Source organism: Scyliorhinus canicula, chromosome 14, assembly GCF_902713615.1.
Source record: "Scyliorhinus canicula chromosome 14, sScyCan1.1, whole genome shotgun sequence".
NCBI classification, from domain to species: domain Eukaryota; kingdom Metazoa; phylum Chordata; class Chondrichthyes; order Carcharhiniformes; family Scyliorhinidae; genus Scyliorhinus; species Scyliorhinus canicula.
This window is the reverse complement of record NC_052159.1, coordinates 26,113,799-26,135,160: the sequence shown is the minus strand read 5'-3', so window position 1 is coordinate 26,135,160 and position 21,362 is coordinate 26,113,799. Positions and strand designations below refer to the sequence as shown.

General features: G+C 41.4%; 1 protein-coding gene across 1 annotated transcript in view; it reads right to left on the bottom strand.

Moving 5' to 3' along the window:
- tmem131 (transmembrane protein 131) overlaps positions 1–21,362 on the bottom strand; it is a 190,050-nt gene that overhangs the window by 123,580 nt on the left and 45,108 nt on the right. The window contains exons 2-3 of the mRNA XM_038819000.1: positions 17,740–17,801; positions 8,346–8,386 (exon numbers count right to left, since the gene is read on the bottom strand). Coding sequence (XP_038674928.1) covers positions 8,346–8,386; positions 17,740–17,801 — 103 coding nt within the window. The remainder of the gene's footprint in view (positions 1–8,345; positions 8,387–17,739; positions 17,802–21,362) is intronic.

Genomic DNA, 21,362 nt, shown 5'->3' with positions numbered 1-21,362 from the left:
CACCCTATTTGCCGTAGAAAAAAACCCAGCATTTCTTTGTATGGAATCATTAAAAAGCAAAAAAAAAAGGATATATACAATGTTCTTATATATTAAAATATAATTGTCAACAGGAACGTTACCCAACACCATTCACATAAACAAATGGATTTTACCGGTTGGGGGTGAAGAGGGGTATACTTCCGGAGCAATAGGTCAGAAGGTGAAAACATTGAGTGAGAACTAGGAAATGGGGCCAGTATGGCTCTGAGGAAGAGCAGACAGGGAGATGTTGCTGAAAACAGTGGGTCTGGTGGCCTGAAGTGCATACGTTTTAATGCAAGTATAACGGGTAAGGCAGATGAACTTAGAGCTTGGATTAGTACTTGAAACTATGATATTGATGCCATTACAGAGACCTGGTTGAGGGAAGGACAGGATTGGCACCTAAACGTTCCAGGATTTAGATGTTTCACGCGGGATGGGGGGGATGTAAAAGGGGTGGCAGAGTTGCGCTACTGGTTAGGAAGAATATCACAACTGTACTGCAGGAGGACACCTCAGAGGGCAGCGAAGCTATATGGTAGACATCAGGAATAAGAAGGGTGCAGTCACAATGTTGGGGGTTTACTACAGGTCTCCCAACAGCCAACGGGAGATAGAGGAGCAGATAGGTAGACAGATTTTTGAAAGGAGTAAAAGCAACAGGGTTGTTGTGATGGGAGACTTCAACTTCCCCAATATTGACTGGGATTCACTTAGTGCAAGGGGCTTGGACAGGGCAGAGTTTGTAAGGAGCATCCAGGAAGGCTTCTTAAAACAATGTAGATAGTCCAACTAGGGAAGGGGCTGTACTGGACCTGGTATTGGGGAATGAGCCCAGCCAGGTGGTAGAAGTTTCAGTAGGGGAGCATTTCGGGAACAGTGACCACAATTCAGTAAGTTTTAAAGTGCTGGTGGACAAGGATAAGAGTGGTCCTAGGGTGAATGTGCTAAATTGGGGGAAGGCTAATTATAACAATATTAGGTGGGAATTGAAGAACCTAGATTGGAGGTGGATGTTTGACTGTAAATCTGACACGTGGGAGGCTTTCAAATGTCAGTTGAAAGGAATTCAGGACCGACATGTTCCTGTGCGGAAGAAGGATAAATACGGCAAATTTTGGGAACCTTGGATAACGCGAGATATTGTAGGCCTCGTCAAAAAGAAAAAGGAGGCATTTGTCAGGGCTAGAATGCTGGGAACAGACTAAGCCTGTGTGGAATATAAGGAAAGTAGGAAGGAACTTAAGCAAGGAGTCAGGAGGGCTAGAAGAGGTCACGAAAAGTCATTGGCAAATAGGGTTAAGGAATTTCCCAAGGCTTTTTACACGTACATAAAAAGCAAGAGGGTAGCCAGGGAAAGGGTTGGCCCACTGAAGGATAGGCAAGGGAATCTGTGTGTGGAGCCAGAGGAAATGGGCAAGGTACTAAATGAATACTTTGCATCAGTATTCACTAAAGAGAAGGAATTGGTTGATGTGGAGTCTGGAGAAGCGTGTGTAGATAGCCTGGGTCACATTGAGATCCAAAAAGACGAGGTGTCGGGCACCTTGAAAAATATTACGGTGGATAAGTCCCCAGGCCTGATGGGATCTACTCCAGAATACTGAAGGAGGCTCGAGAGAAAATTGCTGATGCCTTGACAGAAATCTTTGGATCCTCACTGTCTTCAAGGAATGTCCTGGAGGACTGGAGAATAGCCAATGTTGTTCCTTTTTTTAAGGGTAGCAAGGATAATCCAGGGAACTACAGGACGGTGAGCCTTACATCAGTGGTGGGAAATTACTGGAGAGCATTCTTTGAGACAGGATTTACTCGCATTTGGAAGCAAATGGACGTATTAGCGAGAGGCAGCACGCTTTTGTGAAGGGGAGGTTGTGTCTCACCAGCTTTTCGAAAAGGTCACAAAGATGATTGATGCAGGTAGGGCAATGGATGTTTTCTATATGGACTTCAGTAAGGCCTTTGACAAGGTCCCTCATGGCAGATTGGTACAAAAGGTGAAGTCACACGGGATCAGGTGTGAGCTAGCAAGATGGATACAGAACTGGCTAGGTCGTAGATGGCAGAGGGCAGCAATGGAAGGGTGCTTTTCTGATGGAGGGCTGTGACTAGTGATGTTCCGCACGGATCAGTGCTGGGGCCATTGCTGTTTGTAGTACAAATAAATGATTTGGAGGAAAATGTAACTGGTCTGATTAGTAAGGTTGGTGGAATTGCGGATAACGATGAGGACTGTCAGAGGATACAGCAGGATTTGGATCGTTTGGAGACTTGGGCGGAGAGATGGCAGATGGAATTTAATCCGGATAAATGTGAGGTAATGCATTTTGGAAGGTCTAATACAGGGAGGGAATATACTGTGAATGGTAGAACCCTCGAGTATTGACAGTCGGAGAGATCTAGGTGTACAGGTACACATGTCACTGAAAGGGGCAACACAGGTGGAGAAGGTAGTCAAGAAGGCATACGGCATGCTTGCCTTCATTGGCCAGGGCATTGAGTATAAGAATTGGCAAGTCATGTTGCAGCTGTATAGAACCTTAGTTAGGCACACTTTGGAGTATAGTGTTCAATTCTGGTCACCACACTACCAGAAGGATGTGGAGGCTTTAGAGAGGATGCAGAAGAGATTTACCAGGATGTTGCCTGGTATGGAGGGCATTAGCTAGGAGGAGCGGTTGAATAAACTCGGTTTGTTCTCACTGGAACGACAAAGGTTGAGGCGTGACCTGATAGAGGTCTACATAATTATGAGGGGCATAGAAAGAGTGGATAGTCAGAGGCTTTTTCCCAGGATAGAGGGGTCAATTACTAGGGGGGCATAGGTTTAAGGTGTGAGGGGCAAGGTTTAGAGGAGATGTGCAAGGCAAGTTTTTTTTTTTTTTTTTAAACACAGACGGTAGTGGGTGCTTGGAACTCGCTGCCTGAGGAGGTGATGGAAGCAGGGACGATAATGACATTTAAGGAGCATCTTGACAAATACATGAATAGGATGGGAATAGAGGGATATGGACCCAGGAAGTGTAGAAGATTTTAGTTTAGACGGGCAGCAGGTCGGCACAAGAGGGCCGAAGGGCCTGTTCCTGTGCTGTACATTTCTTTGTTCTTTGTACATTTAGAACGGGTCCCAGTAGATCTCAGCAAAATAGATTTATTAGCTTTGTATTTTAGGAGACCATATTGGAAGTTCAAATATGTGGCGGCTTCACTTGGTAACATGCTCAGACTTCAGAAGCACTTCCAAGAGGCTGCATCAGAGGGACTGATATCTAATTTAGTTTATTGTTGAGCAATTAAGCTCCAGGCTGTTGATGTATATTCCCCAGTGACCCCCAAGTGTTGGAGTCCGACACCTGACTTTAGATTGGCTGCTTAGGCAGGGATGAGCCCTGATGCCAATGGGAGCGGACCCCATAACCTGCCTCCTACACGAATCCTCCTCCATCTTAACCCATCGGGACTATTTCCTCTCCTCCTCTCCCCCCACCCCCTCCCCCCAACCCAGCCCCGCACCTTTGCCGCATTCACTGAGGAGCAGGACCGTACGTTTGGGAGGACTAGCCCCTCCCCCCGCCTGTGGCCCTCAGTCATTCAGATAATAATCAGCCATCCTGGATACCTCACATTTATCCAAATCGTACAGCACCTGGCATGCATTTGCCCACTCACACAGCTTCTCCAAATCACACTGAAGCTTCTGTATCCTCATTATAGCTCGCTCTCCCACCCGGTTTTGCATCATCTGCAAATTTGGAGATCTTACATTTAGTTCCCTTATCTAAATCATTCATATACATTGCGAATATCTGGCGGCCCAGCATAGATCCGTGCGGTACCCCAGTACTGCCCCCTCATTCAGAAAAAGACCTGTTTATTCTTTCTGTTTCCATCTGCCAACCAGTCTTCTACCCATCTCAATTCATCACCCTTAATCCCACGCACTTTCATTTTACACGCTAATCTCGTGAGATTTTGTCAAAAGCCTTCTGAAAGTCCAAATAAACCACATCCACTGAATGAATGAAATGAATGAAAATTGCTTATTGTCACGAGTAGGCTTTAAATTAAGTTACTGTGAAACGATCAGCTAAATCCCTTCTTCCTGACTGTAAGGGAATTACATGTGTCTTCGGTCAATCTTTTTCTCCTCACATATCCTCAGTCCGTTTTTATGTGCCCCGCAAGCTTACTCTCTGGTTCCATTTTTGCCTTCAATCAATACTTTGGACTGCTCCCAATCCTCAGGTCTGTTGTGTTCTCTGGGCAATCTGTAGCTTCTTCCTTGGATCCAATAGAATCATAGAATTTACAGTGCAGGAGGAGGCCATTTGGTCCATCATGTTTGCACTAGCCCTTGGAAAGAGCACCTTATTTAAGCCCACACCTCCACCCTATCCCCATAACCCAGTAGCCCCACCTAAACTTTTGGACACCGAGGGGCAATTTATCATGGCCAATCCACCTAACCTGCACATCATAATAATAATTGCTTCTTGTGTGAAAAGCCCCTAGTCGCCACATTCCGGCGCCTGTTCGGGGAGGCCGGTACGGGAATTGAACCTGCGCTGCTGCCTTATTCTGCATTACATGTCAGCTATTTAGCCCAGTGTGCTAAACCAACCTTTTTGGACTGTGGGAGGAAACCGGAGCACCCGGAGGAAACCCATGCAGACACGGGGAGAAAGTGCAAACTCCATACAGTCAACCGAGGCTGGAATTGAACCTGGAATCCTGGAGCTGTGATGCAGCAGTGCTAACCACTCTACTCTCTCTAATGTCCCTTGTATGCCATGGTTTGGCCACCTTTCCAGTTTTACTTTTGCGCCAGACAGCAACTAAGAATTGTTGCAATTCACCCTTGCGCTCTCTGAAATGTTTATTTTTTTTGTTAAATATTTTATTTTCCTCCTTTTTCACATTTTCTCCCAAATTTATACCCAACAGTAAACATAATCAGTAACTAATGTAATGTCAATCCCCATATCAATAACGATTCTATCCTCCCATCAACTCCAGACATTGACCCGCGTGTTAAATACACTGCCCAAACTGATCATGCTAATTTTCTAATGAGAGCTGGATAAATAATTGAAGAGGAAAGATTTGCAGGGCAGGGGGAGTTATTTATGTAGCTCCCAGGGCAGCACACTGCGACAGGCCAATGGCCTCCTTCCATGTGGTGCAATTCCACGGTTTTGAAGTTCACTGGAAAGCAGAATCGCATCTGTTTCCTTCGCCTTTAGGCCAATGACTGAATATTTTGCTTACTAATTTTTAAATTAATTAATCTTGTCCTCGGAGGATTTGTACATTATATTCATATCCTTTCAGATAACATTTGAATACTGTATCAACTCTACAGGCAATAATGTAGCCTTCTGTGCACTGGGTGGAATCTACATAATGTGCCTGCTGATACGCTGAGCATTGTCAGTAGTAAACTATACATTAAGATTTTTCACTTGCACAAAGTACAAGATTTTCTTGAGAACATACTTTCAAATTTCTCACCCTTTTGAAATTTTACAATGCAAGCTGTTGGCAACCAAGAGGCTGATTGCTGTATGGGTCAATAAAGATGAACTTCTCCAATGGTCCTTTAAACTATCAACACTGAATCAGTGCTTTGGTTTGCAGGAATAGTTTAATTTTGGCATGTTGTGTATTAGACAGTTATATTAAGAACATACTGAATTATTCAGAATGTTAAAACACTGACATTAAATGAGGTTGTTGTGCCAAAACATCCAGATTTACTTAATAGCAAGTACCAGAGTTCAGCATATAGCATGCTGCTTGCAAATGAACTCACCCCAATGCATTTACAAATTGGCAGGGAACTGAATTTGAATAAATCCATATTGTATGGTTCCACCTCCTCCTGATCTGTACACATCTAGAACGTCTCCAGCAGTTTCTCCTACTACTGCAGGCATCATTACCTCCCAAGGATTTATCCTTTGCTCCCTCCTCTTCTATATGCTTTTCCTCACCTATATGCTGACCCTCATCTGCGCAGACTTAAATTCAGCTTGCTCAAGTACCATGCAATAGACTAATTTCAAGATCACTCTAAACCCCTCCACAAATCGCTTGTCAATATATTTTAAATATGTAAAATACTGTTTGTTTCAGATTTCCAGCATCTGCAAAGTGCTGGGAAACTCAACAAGTCTGGCAACATCTGTGCAGAGACAAGTTCAAGTTTCCGAAGAGGAAACATATTGAACTCAGCTTCTACGCTGACAGACTGTTTGTCCAAAATCCAATCTAATAAATCTAACCTTCCTTTAACTGAAAGACTTGATACCATCACCTTTAGCCCCTGCCACCAGCTAGGCTCCTTCCCTATTCCACCCTTGAACTGAAAGAGATTGTTTGATAACTTCAGTATCTTGTTCAACTCTCAAGCTTACCTTCAGACCCATAATAAATTACAATTTCTCTTAACACCTAGCGCAGTGATTATCACTGCTGCCTCATGGCACAGAGGACCCGGGTTCGATCCTGCCACGGGTTACTGTTTGTGTGGAGTTTGCGCATTCTCCCAGTATCAGCAGGGGTCTCACCCCCAGAACCCTAAGATGGTCAGGTAAGGTGGACTGGCCATGCTAAATTGCCCCTTAATTGGAAAAATTAAAACATGAAACACCTAGACACTCAATTCAATTCTTCCAGCATTAATGCCATTCTGGTTTACCTTTTTCACCTTCAGACCCCAACGTTATCTACTGGCCTGGCATCCTCCACTTTCAAACTCCATCGAGTCAATAACCTGTCCCACACAGAACACTGTGGTACAGTGGTTAGCACTTATGTCTCAACGCCAGGGAGCGTTGAGATTAGATTCCAGCCTTGGGTGACTGTGTGGAATTTGCACGTTCTCCCAGTGCCTGCGTGGGTTTCCTCCAAGTCATCCAGTTTCCTCCCACAGTCCAAAGATGTGCAGGTTAGGTGGGGTGAAGGGGATAGGGCAGGAGAGTGACCCTAGACAGTGTGTTCTTTTGGAGAGTTGGTGCAGACTCGATGGGCCAAATGGCCTTCTTCTGCACTGTAGGGTTCTACGAACTCGATTGCTCTTCATCCAAATCCTCGCTGACCTACGTTTGCTTCCTGCGGCCAAATCCCTCATCTTCATATTCCTCATGGCCAAGCTTAATCCTGTCTGCACAACCCCACACTTCATTGCTGACTCCAGCCTCTTGTGCACCTTCACTCCACTGGCAACAGACTATAAGTGCACAAGTCTTTCTCCAATTTTCTCTCCAAATCCATTTGCATCTCCACTTCTTATCTGCTTAAAACTCTGACCATCAATTAAGTATTGGAGTACTACTTCCAATACCTCAGTTTCTTTGTCCATCTTGCATTAATCCATTTGTGGAGGCACTAGAATGAAACAGGACATACTAATCTAACGTACTGATGCTCACTCAGCATGCACCAACTCTTGGTTATCCCCTCAAGATATGCCATGGAACTACATAACGCAATACTTGTCATCTGTAACCAACATCAGAATATTTCAGGGAGGATACAAACTACCAAATCCATCGACGTTAGATATGCAAAACTGCAAATGGATCAGAAAAGTGGGATAACCCCTTTTATCCCCCAATACAAAACATTTTTTCAATGAGGGAAATAATTAATTTTGACAGGAAATACTGAAATTTACTTGTCCAGAATAGTTTAAGATACTTTGGTGCCCTTGCACAACTGAGCTACACATTTGCACCAGTAATTTTATGCCTTCAGATTGTATGTTATGAAGTTGGTTCTGTTTTCAGGCACACTGACGAACTCATGCATATCAACACATCATTCTGAACTGATGTTCCTGGATCCAGTCACTATTTATTTACATAGTTGCAAATCAGGCCACCATGACGTTAGATCCCATTGTTTGTCTCAAAATACAGTAACACCATTTGATAAGGGTTAATGGGAAAGTTAGCAACAGTCTATGATTAAGATTTTCTAACAACCTCGAGTTCAAATTTGTACAAGCATGAGCTTCTAACAATTTTAGAGACACAGCATAGAGGCTTCAATTAATGCAACAGACATAGCAAAGCTAGACAACAGGTAAGGAAGAGGATCACCCAAGGGTAGTCACGACAAATTAACTCTTTCAAATGAATCAAGTTTGGGGGAAGGGAAAGCAGGAAATGAGAAAACAGTAGATGGCTGAAACCTCCGAAACTATTACGACCATTGTAGGATGATTAATTGTATTTTTATTTCAATTAAAAGCTTTGTTCTCATTTAAACTTTGAATTGGGGTGTCAACATCTGGCAGAAAAGCCCAAGATACTTACGCTTTCTGTTGATATGAACTGAGGCCCATGTCGGACTCTGTCTGCAAATACACAAAAATAATCTCAATAAGTCAATGCCTAAACTGTATAATTATTAAAAGCAGCCAACCTCCTTCCCCCACCCACCCCCATTCATAATGTATGGATGATGAACAGCCAGCAATTGACATTAAACATAAAAAAGAGAATACAAGAAAATGAATGACAAAGGCCAGTGACATGGTTCTCAGGGGTTTTGGTTAAATGAAGCAGAGTAGCAAGGTATTGATTCTTCCTCGTTTGCCCCAAGCTGACAAGTTCAGCACAGCAATTATCTGAGGAGATACTGAGTGGAGAGCTGGCACTTCTCCCAGAAGGAAAGAAGTTCCTAGTACTCGGCTATCGATTACCGCTGGATTAAAACAATTCTAACTACCAAATCAACAACATGGGAGCAATTAGAAACAGCATTCTTATTGCATACTCCTTCTTCACCAGTTATTTATGGCTCTTAAATTCTCTTGGGAGGTTAAAACGTACATTTTAAACAGCCAAGTTTTATTTTTAATAAAACATGCACCTCACTTTCGTTGTAATGGTTTTCAGCAGGTCAAGTATTTTCATGGTGTAAAAGGTGCATGTTGATTGTAAGTGAACATTCTTGCATTAACATGATGGGTTTCCACAGGCACATGAAAATTCTGACAGTTTTCATTATTCACCATCAATTTCAAGGTAGACTTCTCAACCATCAGGATATTGCTGCGCTGTCAGAACTGTTTAGAAGATTAGAATAGTGCCAGAAAAAAAAGTCACCTGTTTCCAAGTACATTTAATTTTTCTGACTTACAGGTGTAAAATGGTCCCATGGTGTTAACAGCTGGCTCAAATGGCCAAAAGCAGTTCAATTCAAGATTCCTCCCATGAATTGGGCACCAGATTATCCTACAATTTTGGCTTTCAGGCTTTTACTATTTTAAACATGCAAGAAGAGGAGAATTAAGGTCCATCAACTTCAAAAATCAATCATACAGACCATGTTCACAAATCACAAAGGCACTCACTGGTAGGACAATGATAGCACTACATAAAACAGGGAGGTCAGTGAGTGGGCCGCATGAGTGGCTCGCAAGATTGAATCGGACATGTTCATTAACTATGATCCTGGAATAAGATTTAGTATATCTGAATATTTCACAACAATCAGAGAAAATGCTTAATCATTCATATATTAATGGAACCGTCATCTTCAAGTGGTGAAAGCAAGATAAATATTTATACTTGATTGGATGCGGAGGTGGCACAGCATCTCAGTCAGCACGCACCTCCCATTACGTGCGCATCACTTCAAGTCATGCCGATAGGAGAAAAGCTATGCAAATGGAAGCCACCGAAATGTGGCAACTCTGCACACGCGCAGGCAAAATGACCTGTGGGCCACACTCGGAACCCTGATGGGCCACATGTGGCACCCAAGCCGCAGATTGCCTACCACTGGCATAGCACATTATACTTGGCTAGAGTAGCCAAGTATAATAGCATCATAGTTACCTCATCGTGGAAAGCAGCGATTGAACATATCTGGCCATTTGTGGCATCAGATATAAAATGAACATTAAAAACAACTGACTGTTCAGAAAGACGGGGAAAGAGAGCCTGCAGCCTGGTGGGACTACATACGACAAATGTATGCTATAGGTGCAGAAATAGCCAATTAGCCCCTCTAGTTTGCAGTTGTTCTCCATTTAAGTAATACTCTTCCTGCCAAAATTATGCAATAGTTCTCCATTAATACTCTTCCTATCAAAGTGAACAACTTCACATTTTTCCACAGATACTCCATCCACCAGATTTTTGCCCACTGCAACTTTCTCATCTCTTCACAGCTCCAACTCTACAGTAAAAGAGCAACTCTTAATGGGCTGCAAAGTAGCCTAGCATGTCAACAGATTTGTTAAAAGATCACCATGACGGAAGGATAGTATAGAATAGTGTGTTTTGCCAGTGCTGTTCAGGTCTGAAGAGCACTACAACAAAAGCAAAATATCATGGATGCTGGGAATAGGGGTCATGCAACATCTGGGAATAGAAATGCTCAGATTGTGATCCATCATCGAAACCGGTGAAAGATCACCAAACTTAAAAACAGTTTGTGCTGTTTCTGCCCAACCTGCAAGACTATCTACAGCATTTATTTTATTTAATTTAACCACACCACTGTTCAAATTATTTCCCAGTCCATTACCACCATGCATGGTCCTCTCAATCATTAAACCACCATGCATAATCTTCGCAAATCACCATTAAACATTATAACATTAAAACCCTAAAAAAAACATTGAAAGTACATTGTGGTCTGGTACCGATATAAAAGGTTCTAACTTGATCGATATTGTTAGACACAGGATCCCGTTATTTAGGAATTATGGAATCAGGTTCATACATAAAGTAGTCAGCGTTCTCGTTAGAACCAGGTTCAAGCATTAAATAAATTCTCACCAACATTTCAGTAAAGCATAATTGGTCATTTGTTTTTGTAGCCTGCCCATATGAATTGTAAAATAAAATGTAAAGATAATTATGCATTCTGTGTTCTTGCACACTTGCTAGAACATTGCTGAACAACAGTTAAGTACTGCCGACAATAGTTTGGTGATAGTTGGAGCAATGAGGTGCTGAATTAAGCATCAAACTAGTGCGCTTTTGATATTGCATAAATGCAATTTCCTTCACCTCCTTTTAGTATCAGCACACTAACAATTTCCCATCCAACAAGACTACCCCCATGCACCTTGAGCAACAGAATTATTGCGTAATATCCTTCAAACAAGCCAGCATTCATTTCTGTTTCCTTCATAATAGGAAACAAACAAAGAACTCAAAGCTTTCTGCTTCCATACACATTTCCTGCTTGTATGAACTTCCTCTATGTCTGAACGTCTTGTCCATCACATTTCAGCTGGCACGTTTTCCCCATATGTTCGGTGTGGAACAATGAAAAACAGCTGCTTTTCCATTACTGCAACATTTCCTGAATTACTAGATGCTGCAACAAATATTTTATTGTAAAACACTAGCTTTAGATTTTATCTAGCCATCTTCAGCCTTCATTTCTTTAATACCACAAATACTGTAAATTGTCCCCCAATCTCTCCCACTTTTTTTTTTGCATAATCCATTGGTCTGCATCTTTGTAACAACAAACAACAGTTTTAGCTGGGTAAAGTGGAGCAAAGTATAATAATTAAAATATTTATTGGATGTGGTCAACATGTGGAGAGGGGGAGAAAATTTGGGTGTGAATTAAAGATAATGACTAGGAAAACTGCATTTCAACCCTTCCAAATTACAAAGAAAACCTCTCCCAACTAGACTCAACCTTTGGTATAACGCAATCGGCCAATAAAGTTTTCTCATACACCTCAAAAGTCCGAAGTTCCACAATGCTAAAATATCAACTTGCTGCAGCCTTTGGACAATTGGCCCATATTAATTTCACTTTGGCTTGGCTCTCAGGGAGAATTCCAGTTCATTTCACTGAATTACAATCATACAAGAGTTATTGAAAAACTGAAGTGAGCAGTAGATGGAACCTACAAGTTCTGGAAACAGAAACCAATTATATTATTGTACTCGAAGGACAGTTGTACAAATTGTATCATGCAGCGACCCAAAGTAGTTTTACACTGTCTGAAAGCAACGCAAAATAATTCAAAATGGAATAAATCCCACCAGAGGTTTTGACCTCAATGCTGATTACATTAACAAAAGTCAGATTTTTTACTTAAAGACAATTAAATGGAGTAATTTAGAAAAGGTACAACCAAATACTGTTAAGTACAGGCATGCCCAATTAACAATTGTACCTGCATTTATGGTCTGGCCATTAGCGAGCATTGTACTAAACTGTGGAGGCACCATGGTATCAGGGTATCGTATGGTGCCGGTGAACATCTTTTAAGAAAAAAAATGCTCTCAGTCTCCCATTAGGTTTCTATGAAGGTTTAGCCTAATAGCCATGTTATTCATTTGGCTGAAAGTCTAGCAACCTTTTTTTTTTAAAAAGAGGGAAAAACAGCAACTTTACATGAAAACCACTCTCTGGTAGTTACTTTTGGGGTTGGTTATTAAAGCAGGCCAGCAGCATGGTTCAATTCCCGTACCAGCCTCCCCGAACAGGCGCCGGAATGTGGCGACTAGGGGCTTTTCACAGTAACTTCATTGAAGCCTACTTGTGATAATAAGCGATTTTAATTTTGAAAGGGAGACAGGAAAATCAGCATTAGTGTAGGCAAAATCAAAAATGGCCAAACAAACGAAACAGCTTGGAAGCGGAAAAGCATACACTTCTCAATGTATAGTGTGATTCACATAGGATATGTACATTACTTTTTATATAACTCGTTTCCAACAGAACACTCAAACTTATTTATATTTAAAAGAATGTGCATATAAATATACAAAAACAAAGGTTCTTCCAGAATCAAAATTCCCAGTGTTCAATGCCTGTTTAAGATGAGGTCATTATATAGTTATTACACAATTTTATGTGTTTTAAAATTAGGTTCATATTGCTCAAGTTGTGATTTTTGAACAAGTTATTTTCTTTAATCTGGTTTCAATTAAAATTTCACGTCAGTCAAGCAGGATAGTGAAAACAGTATAACACAAATATTAGAAAGTGAAATTTGTCTTTACTTTAAATCATCTCATGACAATTTAAAGTGCCACATCTTAACTAACCAATGCATAAATTTCCAATAACTCATGACAGGAAATGTAGACTATTCAGACCCTCAAAACCCGCTTTGTCTTTCAATAAAAGATTGCGGCTGATCGGATTGCGACCTTAACTCCATTTGCCTACTTGTCCCCATAACACTCCATTCCCTTGTCAATCAAAAATCTGACTAACTCTTGAATACATTCAATTACCCAGCCTCCACTACTCTCCGAGAAAGAGAATTTCACAGGCCAACAGCTTTTGGTGAGAAAACAAATTCCTCATCATCACCGCCTTAAAAAAAAGAGACCCCCTCAAGTTCGAGAATGTATGCCTGGGAGTTGGTTAGGTTTCATCTGTGCTTAGTAGAGACGGCTACAGTGTGAAAAATTATAGGGATAAAATGTGGGTGTTGCTTAGCAAATGGAATCTTATAAGGTAGATAGGATTGCAATTCAAGAGAAATAGTGAGAGAGAAAGGAGCTCTCATAGCTATGCTAGAAGCAGTTGATTTAGAAGGAGAGAGGGGAAACATCTTGCTCAGCTTTGCACAAAGAAAAGCCATACTATGAAATACTAGTTAAGAAAACAGATGCTGGAAATCTAAAGTCCTGCTAGTTAAGGACACTAGACAAATGAGGAGAAGTATCCCAAGAAGTTAAGTGAATGGAGATCAAGATATCGTCCAGAAGGATTCAAGGAAGAGTAAATAAACAAAGTGCTGAGTTAGACAGCAGTCTTCACAAAGTAAACAAAATGTCTGATACTATTTTCATAAGAGTCTGGGAATCGAGAATTAAAGCAATTGTGAGCAGTTTGCACGGCAGTCAAGACAAATAAATTCTAAATGAATTGGTGTAAAATCCAGGACTGGGATCGCTGTTGACAGTGGAACAGAAGCTTTTGTTTAAAGGTGTAATTTGGAAAACCTGGTCTGGATCTCTGAAGGCAAACTGCTGAGGGAAAGCAGAATTATGAGAGAAGATTTTAAAGCATATTTTAAGGAGTTTGGAAACTGTCACGCAACAATCATCTGGGGGGGGGGGGGATTCAGAGGAGACATCCACAAACATTCACTAGTTCAGAGTGGAGAGTGTATTTGCCCACAGTCATCTTGTGCGTTAATGAGACCATTGAAGATTAAGATGTACTTTGTAATCTGTATCAATCCTAAAATTTGTGTAATTAAAAAGGTATATTGTATCATATTCCAATTTGTCATGTCTAATAGTTAGTAATCCTGTGATTCTGTTTCTCCCCCCATTTTAGAAAAACAAAATAAAAACATTATAGGGCTGGATTCTTCTGCCCCCCCCACCGCAAGATCGCCACGGGTGGGACATGGCTCATGTAAGTTCATTGACCTCGGGCAGGAATTTGCAGTCACCAGGTGGGTGTGGCTGGAGAAACCCACCCATAGTCTTTTGAGAGCTAGGGTTCCATTCACTGATCTTCCCATCCAGTTATAAATATCACCTGGGATCGTAACACAAAAAGGGGGGTCTTGCAGGGGTGCGGATTAGTAATAATTTGGTGGGAATTTGTGAATCATAGAAAGCAAGTTACTGGATGTTGAATAGTAAACCTTGGTTCTGGGATGTATTGTTAAATGGTGAGATCTGTGATTCCTTTACTGAGATACTGGTCAACGGAATTGGAGTTACTGTGAGGCTTACTATATAGGTTATAATCCAAAATGGTGCTGAAAACTACTAAGACTTTAAAGATGGAAGATTTAACTCTGACTGGTTTACAGAAAGTAACCAAGAGTCAGTGAACTGAATTGGCAGATAAATTGGAATTCGGATAGCCTGCAGGGGTAAGGAAAGCCAAGATGATTGAAAGCAAGATGGAGGAAATGGCTGAGGAACTGAACAGGTTTTTTGGGTCGGTCTTCACAGTGGAAGACACAAATAACATGCCAGTGACTGATAGAAATGAGGCTATGACAGGTGAGGACCTTGAGAGGATTGTTATCACTAAGGAGGTAGTGATGGGCAAGCTAATGGGGCTAAAGGTAGTCAAGTTTCCTGGCCCTGATGGAATGCATCCCAGAGTGCTAAAAGAGATGGCTAGGGAAATTCCAAATGCAGTGATAATTTACCAAAATTCACTAGACTCTGGGGTGGTCCTGGCGGATTGGAAATTGGCAAACGTGACACCACTGTTTTTTTTAAAAAGGAGGTAGGCAGAGAGCTGGTAATTATAGGCCAGTGGGCTTAACTTTGGTAGTAGGGAAAATGCTGGAATCTATCATCAAGGAAGAAATAGCGAGGCATCTGGATGGAAATTGTCCCATTGGGCAAACACAGCATGGGTTTATAAAGGGCAGGTCGTGCCTAACTAATTTAGTGGAATTTTGTGAGGACATTACCAGATCGGTAGATAATGGGGAGCCAATGGATGTGGTTTATCTGGATTTCCAGAAAGCCTTTGACAAGGTGCCACACAAAAGGTTGCTGCATAAGATAAAGATGCATGGCATTAAGGGTAAAGTAATAGCATGGATAGAGGATTGGTTAATTAATAGAAAGCAAAGACTGGGGATTAATGGGTGTTTCTCTGGTTGGCAATCAGTACTTAGTGGTGTCCCTCAGGGATCAGTGTTGGGCCCACAATTGACATAGATGATTTGGAGTTGGGGACCAAGGGCAATGTGTCCAAGTATGCAGACGACACTAAGATGAGTGGTAAAGCAAAAAGTGCAGAGGATACTGGAAGTCTGCAGAGGGATTTGGATAGGTTAAGTGAATGGGCTAGGGTCTGGCAGATGGAATACAATGTTGTCAAGTGAGGTTATCCATTTTGGTAGGAACAACAGCAAAAAAGGATTATTATTTAAATTATAAAATATTAAAACATGCTGCTGTGCAGAGAGACATGGGTGTGCTAGTGCACGAGTCGCAGAAAACTTGGTTTACAGGTGCAACAGGTGATTAAGAAAGCAAATGGAATTTTGTCCTTCATTGCTAGAGAGATGGAGTTTAAGACTAGGGAGGGTATGCTGCAATTGTACAAGGTGTTAGTGAGGCCACACCAGGAGTAGTGTGTTCAGTTTTGGTCTCCTTACTTGAGAAAGGACGTAATGGCGCTGGAGGGTGTGCAGAGGAGATTCACTAGGGTAATCCCAGAGCTGAAGGGGTTGGATTACGAAGAGAGGTTCAGTAGTCTGGGACGGTATTCGTTGGAATTTAGAAGGATGAGGGGGATCTTATCGAAACATATAAAATTATGAAGGGAATAGATAGGATAGATGCGGGCAGGTTGTTTCCACTGGCAGACGAAAGCAGAACTAGGGGGCATAGCCTCAAAATAAGGGGAAGTAGATTTAGAACTGAGTTTAGGAGGAACTTCTTCACCCAAAGGGTTGTGAATCTATGGAATTCCTTGCCCAGTGAAGCAGTAGAGGCTCCTTCGTTAAATGTTTTTAAGACAAAGATAGATAGTTTGTGAAGAATAAAGGGATTAAGGGTTATGGTGTTCGGGCCGAAAAGTGAAGAGTCCACAAAAGATCAGCCATGATCTCATTGAATGGCAGAGCAGGCTTGTGGCGCCAGATGGCCTACTCCTGCTCCTAGTTCTTATGTTCTTATAGCAAAACATTTAAAATTGCAAGGGTTCACAATAACCTTTATTGTCACAAGTAGGCTTACATTAACATTGCAATGAAGTTATTGTGAAAAGCGTCTAGTCGCCACACTCCGGCACCTGTTCAGGTACAGAGGGAGAATTCAGAATGTCCAATTCACCTCCAATTTTATCAGGGTTGCCTGATAGACAGAGTTCTGAAGAAATTTGAAATGTGGCGGGCGGGCAGGGAGGGAGCGTGAAATGCAGGAAAAAGAGGGCTTTTCAAAGGGAACTGGAAATGGAAATGTTGGCAATGGAAGAAAGGGAAACGGAGATATCGAGCATTTCGGCTCAAGTCTGGAAGCAGAGACACAAGCAGATTCGAGACATGAACCTAATGGGGAAATGATTTAAATCTATACAAGCTCTTCCAAATTTGAGGGAAAAGTGAGTCTCACTAGCCAGGGTTCCATTCTGGGATCTTCCCATCCAGTTATATCAACCGGGATCGTAACAGCTTGGAACTGCTCCCAATGCAACTAACCCTCAAGCAAGATAACCAAAAAAAAAAAAACTGTACACAGCTCTCTATGTGCTCATTAGTTGTAGCAAGACTTCTCTACCATTAACTAATGGCGAGTTGAGACGATCACTGAACAAAGTAGAACCAAAAGTCACCTGTTGGTAATATTTTTTGTGGCCATCAACAGAAAATGTTGTATTATAGAATCGTACCATTGGAAAAAGTCCAACATCTTGTATGGTCACAAAAAAAAGAGAAACTAGGGCAAAAATTTAAAATAGGACAACTATAGAAAGAAATACTGAATGGCTGACAGGACAATATGAGGCACTACACAAACCTTTCAACTGGGACTACTGTTGTGGATATTTTCCCCTAGGATCAAAATCAAACAATACAAACTTTACAAGTACTCCAGGTAAAATTACTCCGTGGCAAGTCTCATTTATTACTTTATCCATGCATTACTAGGTTTAATGTGATGCTGTGCAAAACATTATGTTTAAAAGAACATTTTTGAGGATCCATGGTGACAAGCAAATTAAAATTTGATAAAATCTTTACAAGCCATGATACAATTTGAGGTGTAAACAACATACCTGTAACAAGCCTCCTTCACCGAAGTGTAGTATCTCAATTATGCTTTCTGATTGGATAAATGCTGGGAAGAAAATAAAAACTATAAGTATTTTATTCATTCTCAGCACATTTGAATGTGAAACATTATGGTCTAATGCCAGAATAAGGTGACAAAGCAAGTTGCTAAGCAAGGTGACATCATAATAGTACTTTGGGGTGATCAGTAGCACAAAAGTTTGCCTGTTGCTCTCAAGACGTTTTGGTGAATTGGTTAGAGCTGTACATTGAATGATGTCATAATAGATAAGATACCATTTAAATCAAGTCTCATTACCCCAAGATTACAGCAGATCCGAAGATCACAAATATTACATTTGCGGCTATAAACATTTATCATAGCAGCTTTATAAGGAATAGACAATACAAGTAAATCCATCTGATCAGACAACAATTAAATCAATTACTGATGCTAGTGCTTGGCCAGAAGTCATACTGGCACACAAATAAGCAACTTCGAACTTGAACCCAAGCCGATTTATGCATTCCCAACTTGTTGAACCACAGCCGATCATCACAGCAATTGTCCACAAAACAAAATAACCTACAAGTTAGAATATCCAATTAAACCATGATTGCAACCCTTGCTTTAACTTCACTGCATTTATAGGTCAGATTTATCGAGCTGGAGGAACAGCTTATTTCAATAAAAGTAACATACCTTCATACACTAGAAGCTGTTATCACATCTGTTAACATGCAAAAACATAACTTTCAATTAGCACTCCAAATCTTTGGGTACTTTCTTGCTGGTTAATTCAAACTCTTTAAAACATTCTGTACCGATTTTATTTTCTTTGGTAAATTCCGACATAACCAGTGGTTAAGAATATTGACAGCCAACTTCTTACACACACACACACAGCAGCATTATTATTCATTATTTCAAGTGTCCGCGTCAAGTCCAACAGCACTCAATGGGTTTCTTATCTCAACTTCCACTAGCTTGCATTGAGTATGCATGTCACTCATTTTTGTTACAAAGTGGAACATATAGCATATTAGATTTAAGGGGCTAATTCTTATTTCATTGATCTTTGGCTAGCTCTTCGGATTAGACCACAAGCGGATAAACATTTTTGACTGACCACAGAGAGCAAGACAACAAACTATTGAAACAGGCCTCAAGCATGAATTGATCAGGACAATACATGATTGAGCTGAACTAGTTAATGGGTCAATCAATTCCTTTAAATGGTAGGATAAATACATGGAGTTAGTTGGAAATTTAAAAATATGCAAGAAAATAAAATACTCTAGTCTACAGGACAAAATAGTTCCCACAAAACTAACAGGGGAGTGGAGAAGAAAAAGCAGATACCGAGAGCCAATTAACCTTCTGAAACATATAATTATAGAATTATAAGGGATAATGTTTCCAACTAGTACCCAGGCATACAACTGGCAGTGCACATTAGAGAAACCCATTGTCACTTTAAACGTGCAGCCGAACACCAGTTTTATACTAGGCTAATAAGTTCAGAAATTCAACAACCAAATGTTCTTTGAAATAAGAGACCAAGAATGATGCAGACATTGAAGGGGAGAGGGGGGGGGAAGGAAAGGGGGGGGGTGAATAGCTAAAAATTCCAGCTTTCCCACAAGCTTTTGAGGATAGAAAGTTATGGAGAACTTTTAAGAGATTAAATGGGTAGGTTAAAAGTCAGAGATTTAGATTGTACAAGGTCTGTAAATGGGCAGACAATAGTCCGAATGGCCTTTTTGCCTCATGATTTATGTCCCCGATGGATTAAGGAGAATTAAAGAGTTTAGTCGGGGTAATCTATACATTGATCACTTGCACATCGCAATGGTTTACTGTGCAGGTCAGAACAGTTGTTCGGTGCATTTAAAATTATACATAGATTTCCTTTTCAAAATACATGTAAATCATGCTAAGTAACAAGCAGTCCATGGGGCAGCACAGTGTTAGCACTGCTGCCTCGTGGTGCTGAGGACCCGGGTTCGATCTTGGCCCTGGGTCACTGTCTGTGTGGTGTAGGCACTCTACCGATGTCTGCATGGGTCTCACCCCCACAACCGAAAGGAGTGCAGGGTAGGTGGATTGGCCATTATGAAATTGCCCCTTAATTGAGAAAAAAAGAATTGGGTACTCAAACTTCATATTTAAAAAAACAACAAGCAGCCCATGACGAGCACACCATGAAAAATAGGGAGATCTTTGAATAATGTGCTAGGGAATCAGATTCTTTTCTGCATTCAGAAAATACAATAGTTTCCAGCATTAAAATTTACTTTTGTATATTAAAAAAACCTTTCTTATCCGCATTTTGAGGTTTTGCTTTCAAGCACGAACACAATTCAAGCCAAAGAAAGATTTATTGCTGCGCATCAGACGCACATGATCGAACAGTCACATTCTCCAAGTCAGCACTGGCTAGCCTGAAGCCAGCTCATGCTTCCTGCTGAAATCCCATGGGCTGGATTTTGCAGGATTGTTGCAGCCCCGCCCACCAGCCAAAAAGACACGGTGAGTTCACCTGGTAAACAACTGTATGGTTGTCAGACATTCAATTACTTAGGTCATGGTTTATGCCCTTCCACATGGAATTCTGTCCCGCTTGAGCACTGCAGCCTCCATTTACTGGTGAGCACAGGGTGTCGCAACATTGGCCATTAATTGCCATTGATAAAATACCAGTGGAAGAGAGTTGGTGACAGGTATGGAGATTCACATCATCTCATCCAATTGCATGCCACATATCTTTTTCACTGTGCATCCCCCCCCCCCCCCCCCCCCCACTTTCCAATTCCAGACGCCTCCATGCTGTTCACCTTAGCTGAACTTATTTTATGATCCCAAGCTTCAACCACCACATACTCTCAAAAGTTGCCATTTCAGCTTTAGGGGGAGGCAATGGCGTAGTGGTATTATCGCTGGACTAGTAATCCATAGACCCAAAGTCATGCTCTGGTACCTGGGTTCGAATCCCACCATGGCGGATGGTGCAATTTGTGTGGGTTTCCTCCCACAATCCAAAGATTTGCAGGTTAGGTGGATTGGCCACACTAAATTGCTCCTTAGTGTCCAACAGTTAGGTGGGGTTACAGGGATAGGGTGGAGGTGTGGGCTGAAATAGGGTGCTCTTTCAAGGGCCGGTGTAGACTTGATGGGTCAAATGGCCTCCTCCTGCACCGTAAATTTTATGATATAATCCATCCTCACTCGTGCCCCTATTTCTGCCACTGCCAGATTTGATTTTACCAATACCTCAGCAGAGTTCCTCAGACTTCTTTGTTTGAAGAAGTTGAAACACATGTCAATTTACTTCCTATCCTTCACTAAAAGCCCTGCTCATGCATATCAAAAAGCTTCAACGAAAAATACTTGCCCTGGTTTACAAATCCTTCCCTACTTCTTCAACCTCCACCATCTCAACAAGAGATGTGCACTGGTGCACATTTCACTGAGCACCTTCCACTCCAGTGAAAATCATGCCCCTATTTGGTTGAAATTTGCTTTGGTTACCTCAACACTTGCACTAATATGCAGAAATTTATTTTCCTCTCTGCCAATCACTTTGGGACATTCAATATATTTTTTAAAAGGAGCTGATTGCAAGCG